The sequence below is a fragment of the Capra hircus genome, chromosome 8 (genome assembly GCF_001704415.2).
Source record: "Capra hircus breed San Clemente chromosome 8, ASM170441v1, whole genome shotgun sequence".
NCBI classification, from domain to species: domain Eukaryota; kingdom Metazoa; phylum Chordata; class Mammalia; order Artiodactyla; family Bovidae; genus Capra; species Capra hircus.
Window position 1 is genome coordinate 23,862,435 of NC_030815.1, and position 22,688 is coordinate 23,885,122.

The 22,688-nt window shown below is 39.7% G+C and overlaps 1 protein-coding gene across 2 annotated transcripts in view; it reads left to right on the forward strand.

Annotated features, from left to right (window-relative positions):
• MLLT3 (MLLT3, super elongation complex subunit) overlaps window positions 1–22,688 on the forward strand; it is a 277,289-nt gene that overhangs the window by 200,806 nt on the left and 53,795 nt on the right. For both annotated transcript variants that reach the window (XM_018051913.1, XM_018051912.1), the window contains one exon: window positions 4,617–5,327. In XM_018051913.1, coding sequence (XP_017907402.1) covers window positions 4,617–5,327 — 711 coding nt within the window. The remainder of the gene's footprint in view (window positions 1–4,616; window positions 5,328–22,688) is intronic.

A 22,688-nucleotide genomic window follows, 5' to 3' on the forward strand; every position in this document is an offset into this window, starting at 1 on the left:
AATTTATAAAATAACGTCCTTTCAGTAATATGAATATGTACTGTCTTTAGTGTTCTGCTTTTAAATCTCAGATTAAAATATTTTATAAGGAATTATCTACTTTAATGGATAAAAGCATGCTTGCTTAGTAACTTCATTCATTTTATAATTTTTAAATCAAATGCTTACTTGAGAATAATAAATGGAATGATAGGTATATGTCATTTTGTTGTTGAGCAAATAAGATATAACTTTTTGTAATAAGAAAAATATATATTCCACTATCGTAAAACAATAATTTTTCATTTGGGATATGGCTTTATGAAGCTGATCTATATATATTTGTGTAGTCTGTTTTTGTTTTTGTGTTTTTTTTTTTCTTGTATAGACCCAATTGGTAGATTGTTCATTTTCATGAAAAGCATAAGTCTTTGACTACTGGTCTTTCCTGGGTCCTGCTAGATATTTAAGGAATATAAGATTGGTTTACATATCATTAGACTTCAGTGGGTAAGTTACAGGTGAAAGATAATAACAGGTTCTAGTTGAAAACCTGGGCGTTTAATTGCCTGTGGTTCTGTTAGGAGGTGGAAGTAACCAGGAAAGAGCTTGTCTTTTAGTATTGGTCTGGATTTTTGCATGTCCAGATGCAAAAATCTACTTTATTTTCTTCTGTTTCTTCTTCTTACTATTCATGATAGAGGTTCAGAAACTGGTAAGTATGAACTTAGATTGTGTTCCTAGATAGAAAGCTTATTTATAGGTTTTACATTCTGAGATATTTATATGAGTAAAAATATTGGTAACACATTTAAAATGAAATAGAGATTACTTCTTTCCTCATGATTATACAATAGTAATTGCTGGAAATTTTTCAGTCCATTTGATGACCATTAGGTGAAATCTTTGTTCTTTTATTTATTATTTTGCTTGGAAGTATAGTTGACTTACAGTGTTTCAGGTATACAGCAAGATTGATTCAGTTATACATATACACATATATTATTTTTCATTATAGGTTATTATGAGATATTGACTATAGTTCACTGTGTTATACAGTAAACCTTTGTTGCTTGTTGCATATCTATTTTTTAAATTAGAAATCTAGCATTGTATTCATACTAAGTCAAACAAATGGAATCAAAATGTCATAAATTTTTAGTTAGGCAAAAAAGTTCATAGGTTTTCTAAAATATATATATTATGCATATTATTTATATATATGTATAGAAAAGCTTTTCTACAATGCTGATAAAGGCTTGAGAAAGAATATCAAAAAAGAAAAAAATAAAGAGATGGAGAAATTGGAAAACATAAACTAAATTAAATGGGAGCACTGAATATGAACTAAAAAAAGTGAGACAAACTAGATAAAAGTAAAAGATCATCATATAGTCCAGTTGTTTTTAAACATGGCTGCTCATTAGAAACATCTGGAGCTTTGGAGAAAAAAAGTAATACATGGACATTTGTATTTTTCAAATTTTCCAAGATAATTCTGATATGCATCTGGATTTTAAAAAGTGATTACAGGTTTTTCTAGTAAATGGTAGTTTTGATGAAATAGAATTCTGTTATTTTTCCATTGACCAATCAAGATGCAGTTGTATTAAATGAGTAATGGTTACATAATCACAATGGTAAAAGATGTTTATCAGTTTTCGCAATCAATAGTCAGACCAAAAAAATGATAATTACATTTGTCAACCATGATGGGAACATGATTAGCCTAACAATATAAAGTAGTTACATATGATTTGGGGGGTCAAGCAGAGTGATGTGGTAAGTAGAAGTGCAGAAATATACATGTTTTCATTTCCACAGCCAAGTCTGTGTCTTTTGGTTGGTGCAGTTAATCCATTTATATTTAAGGTAATTATTGATATGTATGATCCTATTTCCATGTTCTTAATTGTTCTGGGTTTATTTCCTGTTGGTCTCTTCCTTGTCTTGTGTTTCCTGCTTAGAGAAGTTCCTTTAGCATTCATTGTAAAACGTTTAGTGGTGCTGAATTCTCTTAACTTTTGCTTGGCTGGAAAGCTTTTGATTTTTCCATCAAATAAGAAGGAGAGTCTTTCTGGGTAGAGTATTCTTGGTTGTAGTTTTTTCCCTTTCATCACTTTAAATATATCATGCCATTCCCTTCTGGTTTGTAGAGTTTTTACAAATCAGAAATCAGCTGATAACCTGATGAGAATTCCCTTGCATGTCATTTGTCATTTTTCCCTTGTTGCTTTTAATAATTTATCTTTGTCTTTAATTTTTGTCAGTTTGATTACTGTGTGTCTTGGTGTGTTCCTTCTTGGGTTTATCCTGCCTGGGACTCTCTGTGCTTACTGGACTTGGTTGACTGATTCCTTTCCCATGTTAGGGAAGCTTTCAGATATTATCTCTTCAAATATTTTCTCAGGTCCTTACTCTTTCTCTTCCTTCTGGAACCCCTATAATGTGAATATTGGTGCATTTAATGTGGTCTCAGAGGTCCCTTAGGCTATTTCATTTTTTTGTTTGTTTTTCTCTTTGTCTATATTTTGTCCTGTAGCGGTGATTTCCCCATTCCGCCCTCCAGGTCATTTATCTGTTCTTCTGCCTCAGTTATTCTGTTGTGGATTCCTTCTGGTGTATTATTCATCTCTGTTTGTTCTTTAGTTCTTGCAGTTCTTTGGTAAACATTTCTTGCATCTTTTCCATTGTTTTCCCAAGATCCTAAATCATCTTCACTATCCCTATCCCTAAATCAGTTTAGTGATATCCTAAATCACTTCACTATTCATTATTCTGAATTATTTTTCTGGAAGGTTGCCTATCTCCAGTTCATTTAGTTGTTTTCCTGGAGTTTGATCTTGTCCCTTTATCTGGGACATAACTATCTGCTTTTTCATTCTGATTAACTTTCTGTAATGTGGTTTTTGTTCTAGCTGATGTGGGATTGTGGTTCTTCTTGTTTCTTCTGTCTGCCCTCTGATGGAAGAGACTAAGAGGCTTGTGTAGGCATCTGGATGAGAGGGATTGATGATGGGAAAAACTGGGTCTTGCTCTGGTGGACAGGATCTTTCTCAGTAAAGCTTTAATCCAGTTATCTGCTGATGGATGGGATTGCACTGTTCAGTCTGGGGCAACCTAGCCCTGGGGTCTGTGGGCTGTATGGTAGGGTTAACTGTGAACTCCAAGAGGGTTTACACCAAGGGGGAAGTGCAGGACTTCCCCCAGGACTGCTGCTGCCAGGGCCCCCGTCTTTGTGGTGAACCCCAGCCAATCACACCTCCACTAGAGACCCTCCAACAGGTAGTTTTGATTCAGTCTCCTGTGGGGGCTCTGCTCCTTTCCTCTGGGTCCTGGTGTGCACAAGATTTTGTTTGTGCCCTCCAAGACTGGAATCTCTGTTTCCTCCAGTCTTATGGAATTCCTATAATCAAATCCCTCTGACCTGCAAGGGCAGATTCCCTAGGGATTCCCAGTGTCTTTGTAGGATCCCTAGTCTGGGAAGCCAGATGTGGAGTTCAGAACCTTCACAACAGTGGGAGAACTTCCTTGGTATTATTGTTCTCCAGTTTGTGGGTCACCCACCTGGCAGGTGTAGGATTTGATTTTATCATCATTGTGCCCCTTCTACCACCTCACTGTAGCTTCTTCTTTGTCTTTGGCTGTGGGTATCTTTTCTTGGTGAGTTCCAGCATTCTCCTGTCAATGGTTATTTAACAGCTAGTTGTGATTTTGGTGCTCTCACAGGAGGTGATAAGTACACGTCTTTCTACTCCTCCACTTGAACAAGAAGCCCAAAATCTTTGTTCTTTTAGACTTTTATTCCCCCCCCCTTTTTGGGGGGGGGGTTTGTTGTTGTTGCTAAGTGGGTGGGAGACATATTCCTTAACTGAAGAAGTTTGGTTAGAAAAAAATTGCTCTTTATCTAAAATTGAGAATTCTTTTATTTCTTTTTGAGGTCTTGTGATTCTTCATATTAAAAAGTTATTAAAAGTTAATATTATCTGCCTCAGCATGTGACCCTTGGCTGTTTTTTCCTGCCTCCTTTTCAATCTTCGCTGTAGTTGCACGCCACTCCCTAAATATAATCTGTTTTAGTTGGTTATAATCCATGGCCTCCATGTACCTTTTCATTCTTATATTTCCAGAAATTACCTGCTTATCCTTGACCTAACTGAGGTGTTGATTCTCCACAAATCTCTGACTTTTTATTCTCTCCATCCCCCAACAGAATTAATTCCCTCTCTTCTTTTTGCCATCATAGCCCTTTATAGGTGGCTCCAAAACAGCTAGCTCTTCATCATGGATGTGTTGTGGTTATTAAGAGTGGGGGCCATGTGGTACCCAGCTTTGTCTCTTCTAGGGCAAGCATCAGGCGAACGTTTGTTGAACTGAAATGTTCAGAACGCCATGCTTGTCATGATTGAGAGAACAACTTGCCTCATTAAATTCCTCGATCACGGTTGCCCGCACTCACTGTTGCTTGCATACCCTACTCCCCACCTGTTCTATGGTGCTTGTTGGGTTCTATTAAAATGCACTTGGGAGCACTCAACAGAGGATCATTTTGAGGAGCTGGAGTGCAAGAGGACTGGCGTTTATCCTTCATTGACGTTTCATTTTGAGAGTTTGCTTTTCTTCCCACCTTTCTGCAGGATCCTAACAGGAGTATCCATACCAGCAGCAGCAGCAGCAGCAGCAGCAGTTGTAGCAGCAGCAGCAGCAGCAGCAGTAGCAGCAGCAGCAGCAGCAGTAGCAGCAGCAGCAGCAGCAGCAGCAGTAGCAGCAGCAGCAGCAGCAGCAGCAGCACCAGTTTTTCCAAGCCTCACAAATTAATGAAGGAGCACAAGGAAAAACCTTCTAAAGACTCCAGAGAACATAAAAGTGCCTTCAAAGAACCTTCCAGGGATCACACCAAATCTTCCAAAGAATCCTCTAAGAAACCCAAAGAAAATAAACCACTGAAAGAAGAAAAAATCGTTCCTAAGATGGCCTTCAAGGAACCGAAACCCATGTCAAAAGAGCCAAAACCCGACAGTAACTTACTCACGATCACCAGTGGACAGCAAGAGAAGAAGGCTCCTAGTAAAAGACCCCCTATTTCAGATTCTGAAGAACTCTCAGCCAAAAAAAGGAAAAAGAGTAGCTCAGAGGCTTTATTTAAAAGTTTTTCTAGCGCACCACCACTGATACTCACTTGTTCTGCTGATAAAAAACAGATAAAAGATAAATCTCATGTCAAGATGGGAAAGGTCAAAATTGAAAGTGAGGCATCAGAGAAGAAGAAATCAACTTTACCACCATTTGATGATATTGTGGATCCCAATGATTCTGACGTGGAAGAGAATATGTCCTCTAAGTCTGATGTGAGTAGTCTGCTTGTTTTTTCTCCTTTCCCTTGTTAATTTTTTGATAGCTTCAGGATAAAGATGGAGGAAGAAAAAAGACAGTTGCACCATAAAATGGTAGCAAGAAAAGAGACATGGCCTAGAGATGAATTTCCTTGACCAATGGAAAGAAGGAAATGAAATCATTAAGGAATCTGCAGATGTGTAGGCTATGATTTAAGTTGTTCAAGGAAAGATACATTCCATAGTTTAATAATGGGTCATTTGAATAGCAGCTGAAAAATCTAGATGCTCATCAGAACTTAGTTGCTGTGCTTTTCAGTGACTGCAGATTTTGGAAAGTGAGAAGAATGCAATGAAATGAGAATACATCAGAAAGTAGATTTTAAAAATAAAATATTAGGGTACAGTTACAGTGTTGATCTTTTTGTTGTAGAATTATGTAGTTTGTTTACATAGACTAAAAATTGGCAATAGTATTTTTTTAGTACTTTTACTGAGGCACAGTTTTTATAACAATATATTTTAAATGTGTGATTTGATACATTTTGATGTATATGTGTGTCATGAAACCAGATAATAGTATTTTCAAGATGAAATATTTAATTTTTCCTCCCATAATATAACTGCCCATTTGGAAAGGGGAAGAGTGTATAATCTTCATTACAATGTTTGCTGACTGGCCGTATTATCTTTTGTGTGTTACTTAAAGAACATCTGGCCGTCTAATAATCCCCCCAAATATTGTTTGATGTTAAGACTTAAACTTACAGTTACGGATTTCTTAGAGTTGGAAAGGAATTTCAGGTTACCTATTCTCACCTCCTTCCATTGTCGGAGATCCTACGTTTCTAGTGACAGTACTATTAGTTATTGCTTTCTATTTCTGGAGAATTGAACATTATTTACTATGGAGTTATCTCTTCCTCACTTCCCATTTTTCTCTAACTTTGGTCTTCTGCTGTTACTTACAGTCATGATTGGTCCCACTAATCTCTCTGAGTTGTCAGTATTTCTAAACAATGGTCAGGGAAGACTTCTGGCTAAACATCGCCGATCATTTTAGAATACTTCTCTTTCTGTTACATAGAGAGGCTACACTAAAGTTCCTAGCTCAAAGGCTGACAAGGGCTAGGAGGCCTTAGCAGATTCTCCATTTGCACTGGTCTGGGTAGAAAGGCAGCCAGGCTTAGGACATGGCATCAAATCAAGAGACCACCTCCTTCCTCCCTACTTTCTGTAGAGTATTTTGAGCTCATGTCAAAATTTTAAATAAGATTATGGACAGAGCAGCATGTAAACACTGGAGATGGGGTAATCTGTTGCAGTGTTTGGTAAAGGCCTTAAAGTGATCATTTGTGAAGTGGAGATGAAAGCAGTGGATTTCACAAGCATTTATTTTTCCTCCTTTGCTTTATTCCTCTCCTCTTAATTCAAAACTTGCTCTCAGTACAGAACTTTTTTGGTATGTTTGACTTTTATCTCAAGTCACTCTGAAATGTTCACTGATGCTGTTGGGGTGTGACCAGTCTATGAAGATCGTCAAGTTTAGCAACTTTGTCTCTCCGTATTCTGTCCTGTTGTAGTTCTTCTAGAACAGAGGTTTTCCACTTGTGGTTTGTGATTTACTAGTGAGCCATGAAATCAATTTAGCATGTCATCACCAGCATTAAAAAAGGAAACAAGAATATATTGTAACTAGTATGGGTAAGTAATGGTTTGTGAAATTTTTATTTTAGGGACTGTGTGTATATTTCTTACAGTAGTAGGTCATCACAAAATTTTGAAATGCACCTTTCTTGAATATTTGCTGATTTGTGAGAAGACCAAATAACATTAATAAAACACTATTTAAAAAAAAATCCTGTGTTATTTGGTTGCATTGAATCATGGTTGTGGCTCTCGGGCTTCAGTAGAAGCAGCTTTCGGGCTCTAGAGCACAGGCTCAGTAGTTGCCACTTGGGCTTAGTTGCCCTGCAGGATGTGGGTTTTTAGTCTCCTGCCAGGGATTGTGCCTGTGTCCCCTGCATTGGAAGGCAGATCTTAACCAGGGAAGTCCCCATAAAGCACCATTGAATGAGCTTTCTACATGACGTTTTCACAAATGATCTTCCTCTAACTCTGTGTATTCTTAGTTTTGTTTGATTCTTGCTCCCCCCACCTTTCATATGTAATTTTTAAGGATACAACTTTTCCTAAATTTCATGTTCAACTTGATAAATTTATCCAAAGCAAGATCTTGAAAAACCTGGAATGAAGAGTTCGAGTTGTAATTCTGTTTGGTAGATAGGAAATTTTTAAGATGGTTCATGACATATTAGAGCCACCTAGCCATCAATCGTAATGGGTTTTTGTAGTAGTTTGCATCTCATACAAGGAAAGCCTCAAAAGATGTTTGGGTATTCAGTTGAGTTGCTCAGTTGTGTCCAACTTTTTGCAAGCCCAAGGACTGCAACATGCCAGACTTCCCTGTCCATCACCAACTCCTGGAGTTTGCTCAAACTCATGTCCATTCAGTCCGTGATGCTAGCCAACCATCTCATTCTCTGTTGTCCCCTTCCCCTCCTGCCTTCGATCTTTCCCAGCATCAGGTTCTTTTCCAGTGAGTCAGTTCTTTGCATCAGGTGGCCAAAGTATTGGAATTTCAGCTTCAGCATCAGTCCTTCCAATTAATATTCAGAACTGATTTCCTTAAGGATTGACTAGTTTGATCTCCTTGCAGTCCAAGGGACTCTCAAGAGTCTTCCCCAACAACCCAGTTAAAAGGAGCAATTCTTCCATGCTCAGCTTTTTTATGGTCTAGCTCTCACATCCATACATGACTACTGGAAAAGCCATAGCTTTAACTACATGGACCTTTGTTGGCAAAGTAATATCTCTGCTTTTTAATATCTGCCTAGGTTTGTCATAGCTATTCTTCCAAGGAACAAGCATCTTTTAATTTCATGGCTGCAGTCACCATCTGCAGTGATTTTGGAGCCCAAGGAAATAAAATCGGTCACTGTTTCCATTGTTTCCCCACCTATTTGCCATGAAGTGATGGGACCAGATGCCATGATCCTCGTTCTCTGAAAGTTGAGTTTTAAGCCAACATTTTCACTCTCCTCTTTCACTTTCATCAAGAGGCTCTTTAGTTCCTCTTTGCTTTCTGCTGTAAGGGTGGTGTCATCTGGTGCTCGCTTCGGCAGCACATATACTAAAAATAGAGTGGTTTCATCTGCATATCTGAGGTTATTGATATTTCTCCCAGCAATATTGATTCCAGCTTGTGCTTCATCCAGCTTGGCATTTCACATGATGTACTCTGCATATAAGTTAAATAAGCAGGGTGACAATATATAGCCTTGACATACTCCTTTCCCAATTTAGAACCAGTCCATTGTTCCATGTCCAGTTCTAACTGTTGCTTCTTGACCTGCATACAGATTTCTCAGAAGGCAGGTTAAGGTAGTCTGATATTCCCATCTCTCTCAGAATTTTCCACAGTTTATTGCGATTCACACAGTCAAAGATTTTGGCATAGTCAATAAAGCAGAAGTAGATGTTTTTCTGGAACTCTCTTGCTTGCTTGAAATGTTCCCTTGATGTGTCTAATTTTCTTGAAGAGATCACTAGTCTTTCCCATTCTATTGTTTCCCTCTATTTCTATGCATTGATCACTGAGGAAGGCTTTCTTATCTCTCCTTGCTATTCTTTGGAACTCTGCATTCAGATGGATATATCTTTCCTTTCTCCTTTGCCTTTCACTTCTCTTCTTTTCTCAGCTATTTGTAAGGCCTCCTCAGACAGCCATTTTGCCTTTTTGCATTTCTTTTTCTTGGGGATGGTTTTGATCACCTTCTCCTGTACAATGTTACGAACCTCTGTCCATAGTTCTTCAGGCACTGTGTCTATCAGATCTAATCCCTTGAATCTGTCACTTCTGCTGTATAATTGAAGGGATTTGATTTAGGTCATACCTGAATGGTCTAGTGGTTTTCCCTAATTTTATCAATTGAAGTTTGAATTTTGCAGTAAGGAGTTCATGATCTGAGCCACTGTCAGCTCCCAGTCTTGTTTTTGCTGACTGTATAGAGCTTCTCCATCCTCAGCTGTAAAGAATATAATCTGATTTTGGTATTGGCCAACTGGTGATGTCCATGTGTAGAGTTGTCTCTTGTATTGTTGGAAGAGGGTGTTTGCTATGACCAGTGCCCTCTCTTGGCAAAACTCTGCTAGCCTTTGCTGTGCTTCATTTTGGGGTTATTTGGGTGTAAAATCAACAACTGTACTTTCCTTATTGGTTTTCTAGTCGTGCTTTTATCGTTGCTGCTCTTGGTTTAATATTCTACATATAGGTGGTAGAACAGAAAAGAATTGACTTAAAGTTGTTTCAAGTAAGCCAGGGTCCAAAAGACTATGTTTGCAAAGGAGGATAAAAGAGGGCTGAAATTCCCTTTCTCCAGCTTGTGTTTGGCCTTTCTGCTACCTGGTGACCCTTCTGTGGTTAAGACCAAAGGAACAGGAAGCAATTGTGATGGAGAGCACTAGGCTACCCCCAGCCTCCCTTGGCAAACAATTGATTGGATAGCTTGGGACAGACCCACCTTCAAGGACACCATTCCCATTGTCCTGGTGGTGAGCCTGTCTGCATCTCAGTAAGTAGGATCCGATGACCTGATCTGTCTGCGGACCTTTCCGGCTTCATTATTTGAACATCAGTCAGGTTTATGTTCATTGGTGGAGGGACGGGTTGAGGGTAATTTTACACATGGCAGGCAGAGATCATGGACTTTAGGAACAGTAGAAGGACACAAAAAGAAATTGAACCAAGTATGAGGAATTGGGAAGGGCCAGGGGAAAAAGATGATTCACCTGGTATGTCTGTAAAGAAAGTATCTTGCCTTGGCACAGGATAGTTAGAATTAAAAGGAAGATTTTTTTAAAAAAGCTTTTCCATAATTAAGTTAGATTTGGGTTTTATATAAAAAATAAAAATCAATGCTGTTAAGATGGATTAGGAAGCTTAGATTGTTGATTCGTATGTTTCTTCATTTGATTCTCTTTGTATGTTTCTTGGTTATGATTTTTATATACTTTGGTTTTTTAAAAATATTTACTTATTTATTTATTTGGCTGTATTGGGTCTTAGCTGAGACACATGAGATCTTCTGTTGCAGAGCACGGGCTCTCCACTTGTGGCATGCACTCAAAAGTTTGCATTTTGTGGGCTTAGTTGCTCTATGGCATGTGGGATCTTAGTTCCCCTACCAGAGATTGAACTCATGTCCCCTGCATTACAAGGCGGATTCTTAACCACTAGACCACCAGAAAAGTCCCTGATTTTTATATACTTTATATATGAGTAGAGAAAAAAGAAGTGCATCCTTGGTTTATATGCCTGTATGATTTTTGAGGAACCATTTATTTGTTGATGTGCATGTGGGTAGGGAGGTAGTAATCAAGTAATTAAGAGTCTGTACTCTGGTGTCAGACAGGCTGCTGTTGTTTGTTTAATAAACTTTTGTTTTTGTATAGTAGGCTGCGGTCCATGGGGTCGCTAGGAGTCGGACACGACTGAGTGACTTCACTTTCACTTTTCACTTTCATGCATTGGAGAAGGAAATGGCAACCCACTCCAGTGTTCTTGCCTGGAGAATCCCAGGGATGGAGGAGCCTTGTGGGCTGCTGTCTCTGGGGTCGCACAGAGTCTGACACGACTGAAGTGACTTAGCAGCAGCAGCGTACCCAATTAACAATGTTGTGATAGTTTCAGGTAGACAGTAAAAGGGCTCAAGCCATATATGTATGTACATGTATCTATTCTCCCCCGAACTCCTCTCCACTAGGCTGCCACATAACATTGAGCAGAGTTCCCTGTGCCATGCAGTAGGTCCTTGTTGGTTATTCATTTTAAATATAGGGCTGTGCACACATCCATCCCAAACTCCCTAACTATCCCTCCCCACTGTTCTTCCCCTCTGGCAACTATGAGTTTGTTCTCTAAATTTGTGAGTCAGATAAGCTGTGTTTTGAATCCCAGCTCTACCAGTAATCTTCGGCAAATAATTTGACCTTCTATATTTCTAATTTTCTTTTCTCTCATTTTTATTTTTGTGAAATAGAGGTATTGCCTTTACTTTTCAGGATTATTGTGAAAATAGTCAATTTAGGTAAAGCACTTAACACATTAACCAAAAAATGTTATGAGCTATTGTTCCATGATTTGGCTTCTGGCAGTCCTTATTACCTATAGCTTTGAAGGAGAAATTTTTATATTCAGTAATACTTTAGAATTCTAGTGTACTTTTTCAAGTGTGAGTTAGATGTTTTAAAGGGGAAAAAGCACTTGAAATATATGTCACTTTGCCCTGGATTTTGCGTTGAGGAGGTGTATGGCCTTGATAGTGAAATGCATGTGTAATATGGTAACTGGAAAAACACAGGACAGGAAATCTCAGTATTAAATCAAAAGTTAAGCCAAAGTTTCCCAGGATCTTTTTAGCTTTTTAATTAAATGAAATAAAGGGCTAGGGCTTACCTAGTACTGCATTGGTAGGCACTTGGTCGATTTTCTTTTTATTGCTATTACTATTAAAAGAAGGCATCCTAAGACATGATTTATCTTTGGATTACTATTAATATGACTGAAAGAGTGATTTTCAAATAGGATTTGAAATTCCTGAAATGCTTCTCATTTTATAAAGAAACCTAATATTGTCACATAAAAGTCCATCAATAATTTTCCTTTGCAGAATTTGGGAGGTGGAAGCTGGGAGGGTGGGGAGGGAGGCAGAAGGACTGTTTTCATAGTGGGTGAACATTTAGAGCAAAGACTGAAAACAAGATAAGACCCTGTTTTTGTTGTGTATGTAAATGTCAGCATTAAGAATATTTTGCATTTAAGAACTTAGGTAATTCCATTAGAGTAAAGCTGTTCTTGGTTGAAGAATTCATCTTTTTGTAGCCATAATGGTCACTTGTGACAAGTGATTGTTCTTACTAGTAACTGGCACTAACTAGCAGCAAGAAAGGGTAAGGATCCGAGTGTATCTGGGTCAACTAAAAGCTTGTAATTCTGTTTTTCATTAACCTGTTGAAACTTTAATTTAGAATAAAAACAAATCCTTTAACTGTAGTTCCCTAATTTTTCTTTTTCATGTAACTCTGCTTCTAACAGGGAAGGCAATGGCACCCCACTCCAGTACTCTTGCCTGGAAAATCCCATGGACACAGGAGCCCAGTAGACTGCAGTCCATGGGGTCGCTAAGAGTCAGACACGACTGAGCGACTTTACTTTCCCTTTTCACTTTCATGCATTGGAGGAGGAAATGGCAACCCACTCCAGTGTTCTTGCCTGGAGAATCCCAGGGACGGGGAAGCCTGGTGGGCTGCCATCTATGGGGTCGCACAGAATCGGACACAACTGAAGTGACTTAGCAGCTGCTTCTAAAGGGAAGTTAATTGAGTTGATGTTGTTTTGTGATATGAGGAAGTTAGGTATTCATAGCAGAAAAGAGGGAAAGACAGTAAAAGAAAATTGAAATAACCATTTATGCTCAGATTCAGTTATGGTAGTAATTTCCTTATCAGTGCCTTCACTTTTTTTAAAATCTTGCTTTGTAGAGATTTAATCGTAATTTAAAAGTACAGAAGTTAAAAGTTTTCATTATGTTTCCTTGTAAATGGGTAGACTATATTTGGCAGTGTGAGAAATGAAATTTTAATCGTATCTTGATAGTTTGGCTTACCAGTGTTTTCTTAGATAAAATCTTGACAAAGAACAATGAAATCTCATCAGATGGAGTGGGTTTTCCCGAGGGTGGTTGGTGGTTCAGATACAGAGTAAAGACTTCAAACCAGCTTAGCAGAAAGTTTCTTTGGAAAGAAAAAAAGGAAGAAGGAAAAAGAAACTCTCCTCCCTGCACTCCCTCCAACCCCCGCTTTTGTGGTGCCTCATTTCCTCTGGCCCCGCCCTGTCCCCTGCCCTGCTTACACTGTCTGGAGCTGGCAGTAAATGTCCCGCTGTTGAAGCACTGGCCTCAGGTTTTTATGTGATGGAACGCTGTGGCAGTCAGAGAAGAAGGTCTTTATTGTGCTTTCAAAGTGGCTTTTTAATGACTTGTAATTCCAGCACATGCAAGAGCTGTAAAGTCTGTAAGGATGGTGAGTGAGCAGCTGGAGAGGCCATTCATTAAAGGGCTGCCCTGACCCTCTGGGGAGGGGGGTGCTCTCTTGTTCTGGACTCCTATTCTCTGCATATTATAACTGGAAATAAACAGTACCTGAAGGCGTGTAGTTCTCCTCTGTAGATGTAGCCCTGGGGTGGAACATTCTTTCACATCCTTGCCAGAAAGGTAACTTTGTCCGATGCCAGGAGACATTGCACCTGACCTGTTTCCTAATGCTTGGTTGGTTGGTGCCTGTTGTCTGTGCTCAACGTGATCAAATGGAAGAGGCACAGCCTAGCCAGTCCTCTGGTCCTTTGTTCAGCCACATTCCTCACTTATTCCAAAAAGGATTTGAAACAATTAAACCGGATATATTAAAAAACTAAGAGGCTCTTTCTCTTCCTTGTTTGGGTGCTATACCATGCCCGAATGGTTTTTCAGTTTTTAAGTTAAATTATTCCTTAGAAGCCCTTAGGTAGCTGAGGGTCATGAACAGACAGGGGGCCCTATCATTGAAGAGTTGGTTGTCATCAGGAATTGCCAGCCCTCACCATTTTCACTTGCTTGTATTGAATTTTCTTTCTCCCAGTAAATTTCGTGAGCCTCCTTCAAGGAAGCTGCTCTGCCTGTTCAGTGCATTCTTGTTTCTTATCCTAGGGCCCGTGATTTTTATGTCATTGTCCCATCTGTCATCTAGACACAAAGTCAAGGATGTGTCTCCACGTGGTATTTGCACAGCTAGCTTTACCATGTCATCAGGATGCCTGATATTTGTAGCTAAACTTTCCTTCGGTGCTTTCTATGTGCCTGTCACCCTTCTAAGTACTTCACTTGTTTCAACTCACTTAACTCTGAAAACAACTCTGTGAAAGACTCATTATTCCCGTCTTACAGATGGGAAAACTGAGGCTCAAAGATTAAGAAACTTGCCCAACATCACCGTGTTTAAAGTAGAGCCAGAATTTGATCCTACTTGGTAGAGGATGCACTCAAGAGGATTCAGGGGTGAGGCAAATCTTACTGTTCCAGGAATTCATATTGTGACTGCAGAGATGTGCTTCATGAAATTGGTATCATTGCTATGAAAGACTTTTGTGTTTACTTGTGTGTTGGCCAACTCTGGTTGGCATGGGTGATTTTAGTTCCCCAATCTGGGATCCCTCCTGCCGTGGAAGTGCAGAAACTTAACCAATGCACCACCAGGGAAGTCTCGTGTGTGTGTGTGTGTGTGTGTGTGTGTGTGTTTCAATGAAAGCCTTTGATACCGTATTTCTTATTCTATTTATGAATCCTGTTTCTTTGACCTATCCATTTGTTTGGGCTCTACCAACAGCCTTCAGGAGGTGACAGGTTGTCTTCATGAGTGGGTTTGGCATGCACAGTCAGAACTGAGGGATATGCAAAGAAACATCCAGGGACCTCTCACTTCATACATATATTCACTTAAAATAAAACCGACCCTCGTAGTTCTGAATTTTAGCATTATTGTAATGTATCATCAGCACTGGTTCCCAGCTCTCAGAAGTTTCCCCACCTTGCTTCTGTGTGAGAATTTATGTTTAACAGAGCTGAGCTGTAATTTTGAGCTTTCCCAGAAGGTGCCACCAAATAACAAATGCTGTCCTCCAGTTTGAAGATTCTTTTTGAATCTTCTAGTTCCATTTTGTAACTTCATGTTACAATGCCTCTAAGGTATTCAAAACATCGCCTGGGCTTTCTTTGAATTAGGAGACAAGATAATGCAGTGGATTTAGGTAGAGGGTGGTTTTCTTTTAGTGTCTACGTAATTATTTAACCAAGTTTGAGAAATTGTTCTCAGTGGGTGACAATTTATGACTGTAAACTTTGAAGGCAGTGTCAAGGTCCACAAAGAAAAATTACCCCTAAGAGGCTTCTTTAGGTCACTAAAGGTGACTGCACAGTGAGATGTTCCCAGATAAAGTCAAAGATCCTTCTATTAGGTGAAAGAAAATGGAAAAGCATTTACTGAAGTGTGTGGAGACAACAGGCTTTGCCTTTGAATTCTGAAGGTGTGGGGGATGGGGATGGTGGGGGCTTGGGATAGGGAGAAATTGTCAGAGTCAGTGACACAGAGAAAAGGGAATTTCCTTTCCTTGCTTGGTCATGGGAAGAAAAGATATGCGTGGGGTCCTCAGATGTTGCTTCTGTAAATAAGTAAGGTAATTACTAGAGTGCCCTGGTTTAGGACCTCAGTGTTTAGAATCACACGACTGTTTTTTTGAAAATTAAATTGTTGACCCTTGCTTTATTTTCTGACTCTTCTTCTGTTTGTGCTTTAAATAGGATAAAATCATCATGTCCCTTTGAGTAACTACAAACATTTCCTCCTAAACATGTTTGGTTTCAGTGTTCTCTGATTACATTTGTCTTATTTCATGACATTTGAAAATATTTATGTGGTAGGTACTCCTATATACAAACACGGTAGTAGGTGGTACTGATGGTACAACATTGGAACTTAGGCTCAGTTTTGAAGGAATGGAGGCATGCATTAGTGGGGTTCGGGGGTAGGTGGGTAGGAGAAGGCGTTCTTTTCTCTTCTTTTCCTTTTTTGGCTGCACCGGGTCTTCGTTGCTGTGTGTAGGCTTCCTCTACTTGCGCTGAGCGGAGGCACCTGTCTAGTTGCAGCGCACGGCCTTCCCACTGTGGCGGCTTCTCTTCTTGCTGAGCGTGGGCTCATGGGCTCCAGGAGTTGTGGCACATGGGCTTAGCTGCCCCGTGGCATGTGGGATCTTCCCAGACCAGGGGTTGAACCCGCATCCCCTGCATTGGCAGATGGATCCCTAACCGCTGCACCACCAGGGAAGTCTGGAGAAGGCAGTTTATGACTGGAGAAACAAATGTAGACAAATCTGTGTAGACCTGACTGAAAATCTGACTGGAAATGAAGAGAGCTCTTATGTACGAATCCCTGCAGTTAATTTATCAAACTGGTTTGTCAGGAATGAAGGAAACCTAAGTTGAACTCGACTTCGTGAGGCATGTCCTGGTCACATGTCACTGTGCAGCCTCTTATTCATTCTGTATAATATGTGAGATAGATTTTATCCCCCCTCATGTTACTATGTGAAAGCAGCAGGGCTAGAATTTGAATCCAGGTCTGACCCATGCCAAAGCCCATGTACTGTACCATCGATTATACCTTGTTGAGAAAGAAAGAAATTGCATCAAATTAAAACCACTGTGGGACTGATTAAATCTTTTCAAGAAAAAAGTCTAATTAGTAGCATTAACTCTCTGACCTTTTGGCTTCCTCTGATCCCCTGACAGTGGTACCACCGTTCAGTGAAAGGCAGGGAATGAGAAGTAAGATGTATTAGTCATGTACTCATTGGAAAAGACCCTGATGCTGGGAAAGATTGAAGGCAAAGGGAGAAGGGGGCAGCAGGGGATAAAATGGTTGGATGACATCACTGACTCAATGGACATGAATTTGAGCAACCTCCAGGAAATAGTGGAGGACGGAGGAGCCTGGTGTACTACAGTCCATGGGGTCAAAAAGAATCAGACATGGCTTAGTGACTAAACAACCACAAAGCCATCGTACTTGGGTTCTTGGCTATGAATAATGGGTGCAGTGAGCTGGCTTTGATTTCCACAGTGCTGATCAACTCATGCTTTATATCATTTTCAAAGCAGTAGAACTGCAGAATATATTAAGAAGTGATGGTTCTTTAGAGTCTATCCACGGGTACTTACTGATGTACTGATTTACTAGCTTTTTTCTTACACGTTATACCAGAGGCTAGGACACGGCCACTATGACTGTGTGAGCTCCCATCTACCACATTGTATTGTCTTAAGGTTGTACTTGTAGTTAAAGGCTTTAGCATAGTCAATGAAGCAGAAGTAGATGTTTTTCTAGAATTCTCTTGCTTTTTCTATGATCTAGCAGATGTTGGTGATTTGATCTCTGGTTAGTTCCTCTGCCTCTTCTAAGTCCAGCTTGTATATCTGAAAATTCTCAGATCACACACAGCTAAAGCCTAGCTTGAAGGATTTTGAGCATTGCCTTGCCAGCATGTGAAATGAGCACAATTGTATGATAATTTGAACATTCTTTGGCATTGGAATGAAAACTAACCTTTTTCAGTCCTGTGGTCACTGCTAAGTTTTCCAAATTTGCTGGCATTTTGAGTGAAGCACTTTAACAGCATTATCTTTTAGGATTTGAAATAGATCAGCTGGAATTGCATCACCTCCACTAGCTTTGTTCATAGCGATGTTTCCTAAGGCCCACTTGACTTCACACTCCAGGATGTCTGGTTCTAGGTGAGTGACCACACCATCATGGTTATCTGGGTCATTAAGACCTTTTTTGTATAGTTCTTCTGTGTATTCTTGCCACCTCTTCTTAGTATCTTCTGCTTCTGTTAGGTCCATACCATTTCTGTCCTGTATTGTGCCCACCTTTGTGTGAAATGTTCCCTTGGTATCTCCAATTTTCTTAACAAGATCTCTGGTCTTTCCCATTCTATTGTTTTCCTCTATTTCTTTGCATTGATCGCTGAAGAAGGCTTTCTTATCTCTCCTTGCTATTCTCTACAACTCTACATTTAAATGGGTATATCTTTCTTTTTCTCCTTTGCCTTTTTCTTCTCATCTTTTCTCAGCTATTTGTAAAGCCTCCTTTGACAATCACTTTGCTTTCTTGCATTTCTTTTTCTTGGGATGGTTTTGGTCACCACCTCCTGTACAATGTTGTGAACCTCCATCCATAGTTCTTTAGGCACTCTGTCTACCAGATCTAATCCTTTGAAACTATTACGAATGTAGAGTTCCCTTGTCCTAGAACATGGCCATCCCTGGGCCCGCATCCTGGGCCCAGGAGAGGCATGGCCCTCCAGCATCAACTTGGAATCTAAAGATGGAACCAAATCAACTTTCTAGTGGTAGGCTGTAAAATGTGGATTTTAATGATAATGATGAGGTTATGAATGCAAACTTCCACTCAGGTATTAATTCATGCAAAAATTTTAAATATGTCATAGACAAAGGCTTAATGTTTTTGTTTAGTAATTTACTAATAGTGTTCTATGAAGACCCTGTGTTGGTAGGTGTTCTTGTAAAGATTAAGAGGCAAAGCTGCAGTCTAGGAATTTAGTGATTTATAATCCACGGTCATCATGTATTTTTAATTTCAGTAGTGTTTCTAAGGTGTCACTTTCCACTTGGCCTAACCTTAGATCATGTTGTGAATCAAAGCAGAGTGTTGCTGAAAGTCCACCCTGGATTAAAATGTTTAGTATCTGACAGATTCTACGTGAGGTAATCGGACACATTTTCAGAGTTGTAAAGTGCTCACTCTGTCTTCACGTTTCCTCTTCTTTCTCATCATTCTCCGGGGTTATTTTAATTAAAGGTGAACATCAAACTTGTTGCTGATCTTTTGATGGATTATTTTATTTATTTATTTTTTGGCCACATTGCACAGAGCATGTGGGATCTTAGTTCCCCTCCCAGGGATCGAACCCACACCCCCTACATTGGAATCACAGAGTCTTAATCACTGGATGGCCAAGGAAGTCCCATGATGGGTTATTTTAAAGTGCTAGGTTATCTGATAACCTTAGGTGAGAGTCATGCCTTACACTTGCTTATGAAGCTTGCCTTCACTGTCCAGCAACTAACTTTCAGAAATGTGCAACAAGTCACCTCTCCACTTCTATGTTTTTATTTTTTCATACTTGAAACAGTATTTGTTTATTTGGCTGTACCAGGTCTTAGTTGTGGTACGTGAGATCTTTTTTAGTCACAGCATGCAAATTCTTAGTTGTGATATATGGCATCTAGTTCCCGGACCAGGGATTGAACCTGGGCCCCCTGCACTGGGAGTGCTGAGTGTTAGTCACTGGACCATCAGTCAGAGAAGTCCCTCCTCTCCATTTTTAAAGATAAGCCATGCACTGTCCTCCTTGGATTGTACAATAGACCAGTGAGTCTCAGATCCCTCTCCCAAAACTAAGGTTTAAAGGAAGGTGGTGATGTATTCCACGTTGCCTGTCTTTTTATCTTCATCTTGTTAATAGCTTTGTTGTCTCTCTTCTCTTTTTAGAAAACCCTCCACAGCTTACTATGTACTCTTTTAAAGATGTAAGACCAAATTTGGAAGGCATGAACATCTTATTTTTAATACAGCAGTTATTTCACCCTTTAGAAAGCAGGAAGACTTTGGAAATTTCCTTTTACAACTTGTCTTTTGCAGAGGAGACCTTGAGACCAGGTTTTATAACCTGCCCAAGATCAGGATGCTCTCATTGCCCCCCAGGAAGGCCCTCAGGAGGGAGGCGCCTAGTTGACGTGCTGTTGTCATGTCCCCTTGCAACAGTTTATAACGCTTCACACATCCTTTTCTCAGACTCTCCTCCACTTGAACATTTTTATCTGCTTCCTAATTGAGTGCAAGGAGATCCAACCAGTCCATTCTGAAGGAGATCAGCCCTGGGATTTCTTTGAAAGGAATGATGCGAAAGCTGAAAACTCCAGTACTTTGGCCACCTCATGCGAAGAGTTGACTCATTGGAAAAGACTCTGATGCTGGGAGGGATTGGAGACAGGAGGAGAAGGGGACGACAGAGGATGAGATGGCTGGATGGCATCACTGACTCAATGGACGTGAGTCTGGGTGAACTCCGGAAGTTGGTGATGGACAGGGAGGCCTGGCATGCTGCGATTCATGGGGTCGCAGAGTCAGACACGACTGAGCGACTGAACTGAACTGAATGAGTGGTTTTACCCACTAGGCATGAGACCTCCTGGTCCTGCATCTCACTCTACGTCTCTTTGTTGAATGAATGGCCCTTACATTTCACATCCTCAGCAGAATCTGCTTGAAAAGCCTCAGGTCACGTCTAAGTGAGGATAGGGTGTTAGTGTCAGTGGGTATTACAGAGATTAGTCGGTGGAAGATTTGATAGACCTGTTCCCTGGTCATCCTTGAATTGTCATGGGGAAGACACCAACCAGAGTAGTCATGGGTTGGTACATTTCGGGGGGGAAAAAAAAATCGTGATATGGACAAAACAGAAAATGGCACATTTAGATATCTGACAAATCAGAGGCCTTAATGTTGTTTAATAATAAAAACATGGGAAGAGCTTTAAAAACCTCCAGCATAAATGAAGCCTTTCCTGGACAAGCTGATATGCTTACCAGGTAGAACTTGAGTTGGGTCCTACTCCCTCCTACCCTCCGGTATCTTCTGAATCTGCCTCTGTGTCCTGTTGTTCCCCTTAGTCTCTTCGACAAGAGGAGTGAAGAGAGTACAGCGTCTTTCACACCAACCAGCCTCTCATACAGCCTCCAGCTCTCCAGTTAACCCTGATGCTCTTCACGCTATAATCTCTTCACTTCCTTTTCTGCTGACAGACATCTCAAAAGCTCATTCCTCAACCCATTGTGGTTTGGCTTTTAGAAACTATCCTTAAAGCTGCCACTGGTAAAGGTCACCAGTGCCTTCCAGATTCTTATGTAGAAAACATCTTCTAAGCATTGGATTTTACCTTTCTGGCATCTCTGACCTGCTTTTCTGTTCTGTTCCTTGGCCCTGTTATGTCTGCCCTGACCCCTCTAACCGTTCTCTGCGAGTCTCTTCCAACAACTGATCTTCCTCTACCAACCTTATTTTGCCATCCCCAGTTTCCTTTCTATTCTGTAATCTCTCCCTGGACAGTCACTGCTTACTTGTCTCTTTCTATTCTCAGACCCTTCTCTATATAACTGTCTAAAACATTGATAGATTCTTGAAGGAGATATGTGAAAGAATCTAAAACAACTAGTTAAAATGGTACTGTGGATCATTTTCAAAATATCTTTAATATCACTATTTTTAAAGAGTATCTCATTATTTCAAAATCTCAGATTCTATGTATGCTAAATACTAAGTTCTCTCTTTTCTTTTTGTCATCTTTTATTATGGAGAATTTCAAATATATACAAAATATGCAGAATAGTATAATGAACCTCCCTGTTCATTCATCTCTCAGCTTCAGCAGTTATTAACAGCTAACCATTCTTATTTCAACTGTAGTATCATCTACTTTTCCCCCAGTATAATTTTTAATAAAATCCTAGATGTCATATTGATTCACTCATAGATATTTCAGTGTGACTCTCTAAAAGATAAGAACTTTTAAAAAACAAAACTAAAATATCCTATCACATCTGAGCAAATTAATAATTCATAATATCAAATATCTAGTCATTGGGCAAATTTGCAATAGAATCAACATTTGTAAATTTTCTTTCTGTTGTTACAGTTTGTTTGAATGAGGACCCAAGTAAGGCTCACATTTTGTAATTTGTAAAAATGTCTTTTAGGTCACTTTTAATCTATAGCTTCTCCAAGCAACATGGCATGCTACAGTCCATAGTGTCACAAAGAACTAGACAAGACTTAGTGACTGAACAACAACAAATCTGTAGATCCTCTCATCTCTCTTTTTTCTGTAAAAGTGCAAGAAAAAAAAAATGGATCATTTGCCTTATAAAATTTCTCAGTTTGAATTTTGCTGAGAGTATTTTTGTGGTGTATTTTCTGTAAATTAGGGGTATGGCCAGATTTAAGTTAGGTTTTTGGTTTTGGGGGAAGACTATTTCATGGACAGAGTTGTTTTCTTTCATCGGGAGGCCTATAAAGTGAGTTCATCTCTTTTTTCGTGAGGTTAGTACCCACTGATGCTTGGACCCTGGATGCGTTAGTCCATTATGGGTTATGAATCAGTGGTATTTTCATCCCATCATTCTTTCTTCATGGATAGTATCAGCCACAACTCACCTATCAAGAGAAAACTCTTCCTCTTCTACCCTTTGTTTGACCAGCAGTTAGTTTGTATAGGGAAAGTCAAACATGGCTCTTGATTCTTTTCCCTTTAAAAAAAAAAAAACAACAGTTTTCAGAGGGGTGGGTTTGGCTTCCTGGCATCTTTTAACAATAGCTAGCTTTTTAACTGGAGAAGGAAATGGCAACCCACTCCAGTGTTCTTGCCTGGAGAATCCCAGGGACGGGGGAGCCTGGTGGGCTGCCGTCTCAGGGGTCGCACAGAGTCGGACACGACTGAAACGATTTAGCAGTAGCAGCAGCTTTTTAAGCATTGCTTTTAAGACTTCTTCAATGTGTCCTATCCACCCTCATCTTTCTTTGCTCTTTCTTATACTGTAGTGATCCTAATATATTAGCCATCTTGTTAATGTCCTCATGAAATACCCT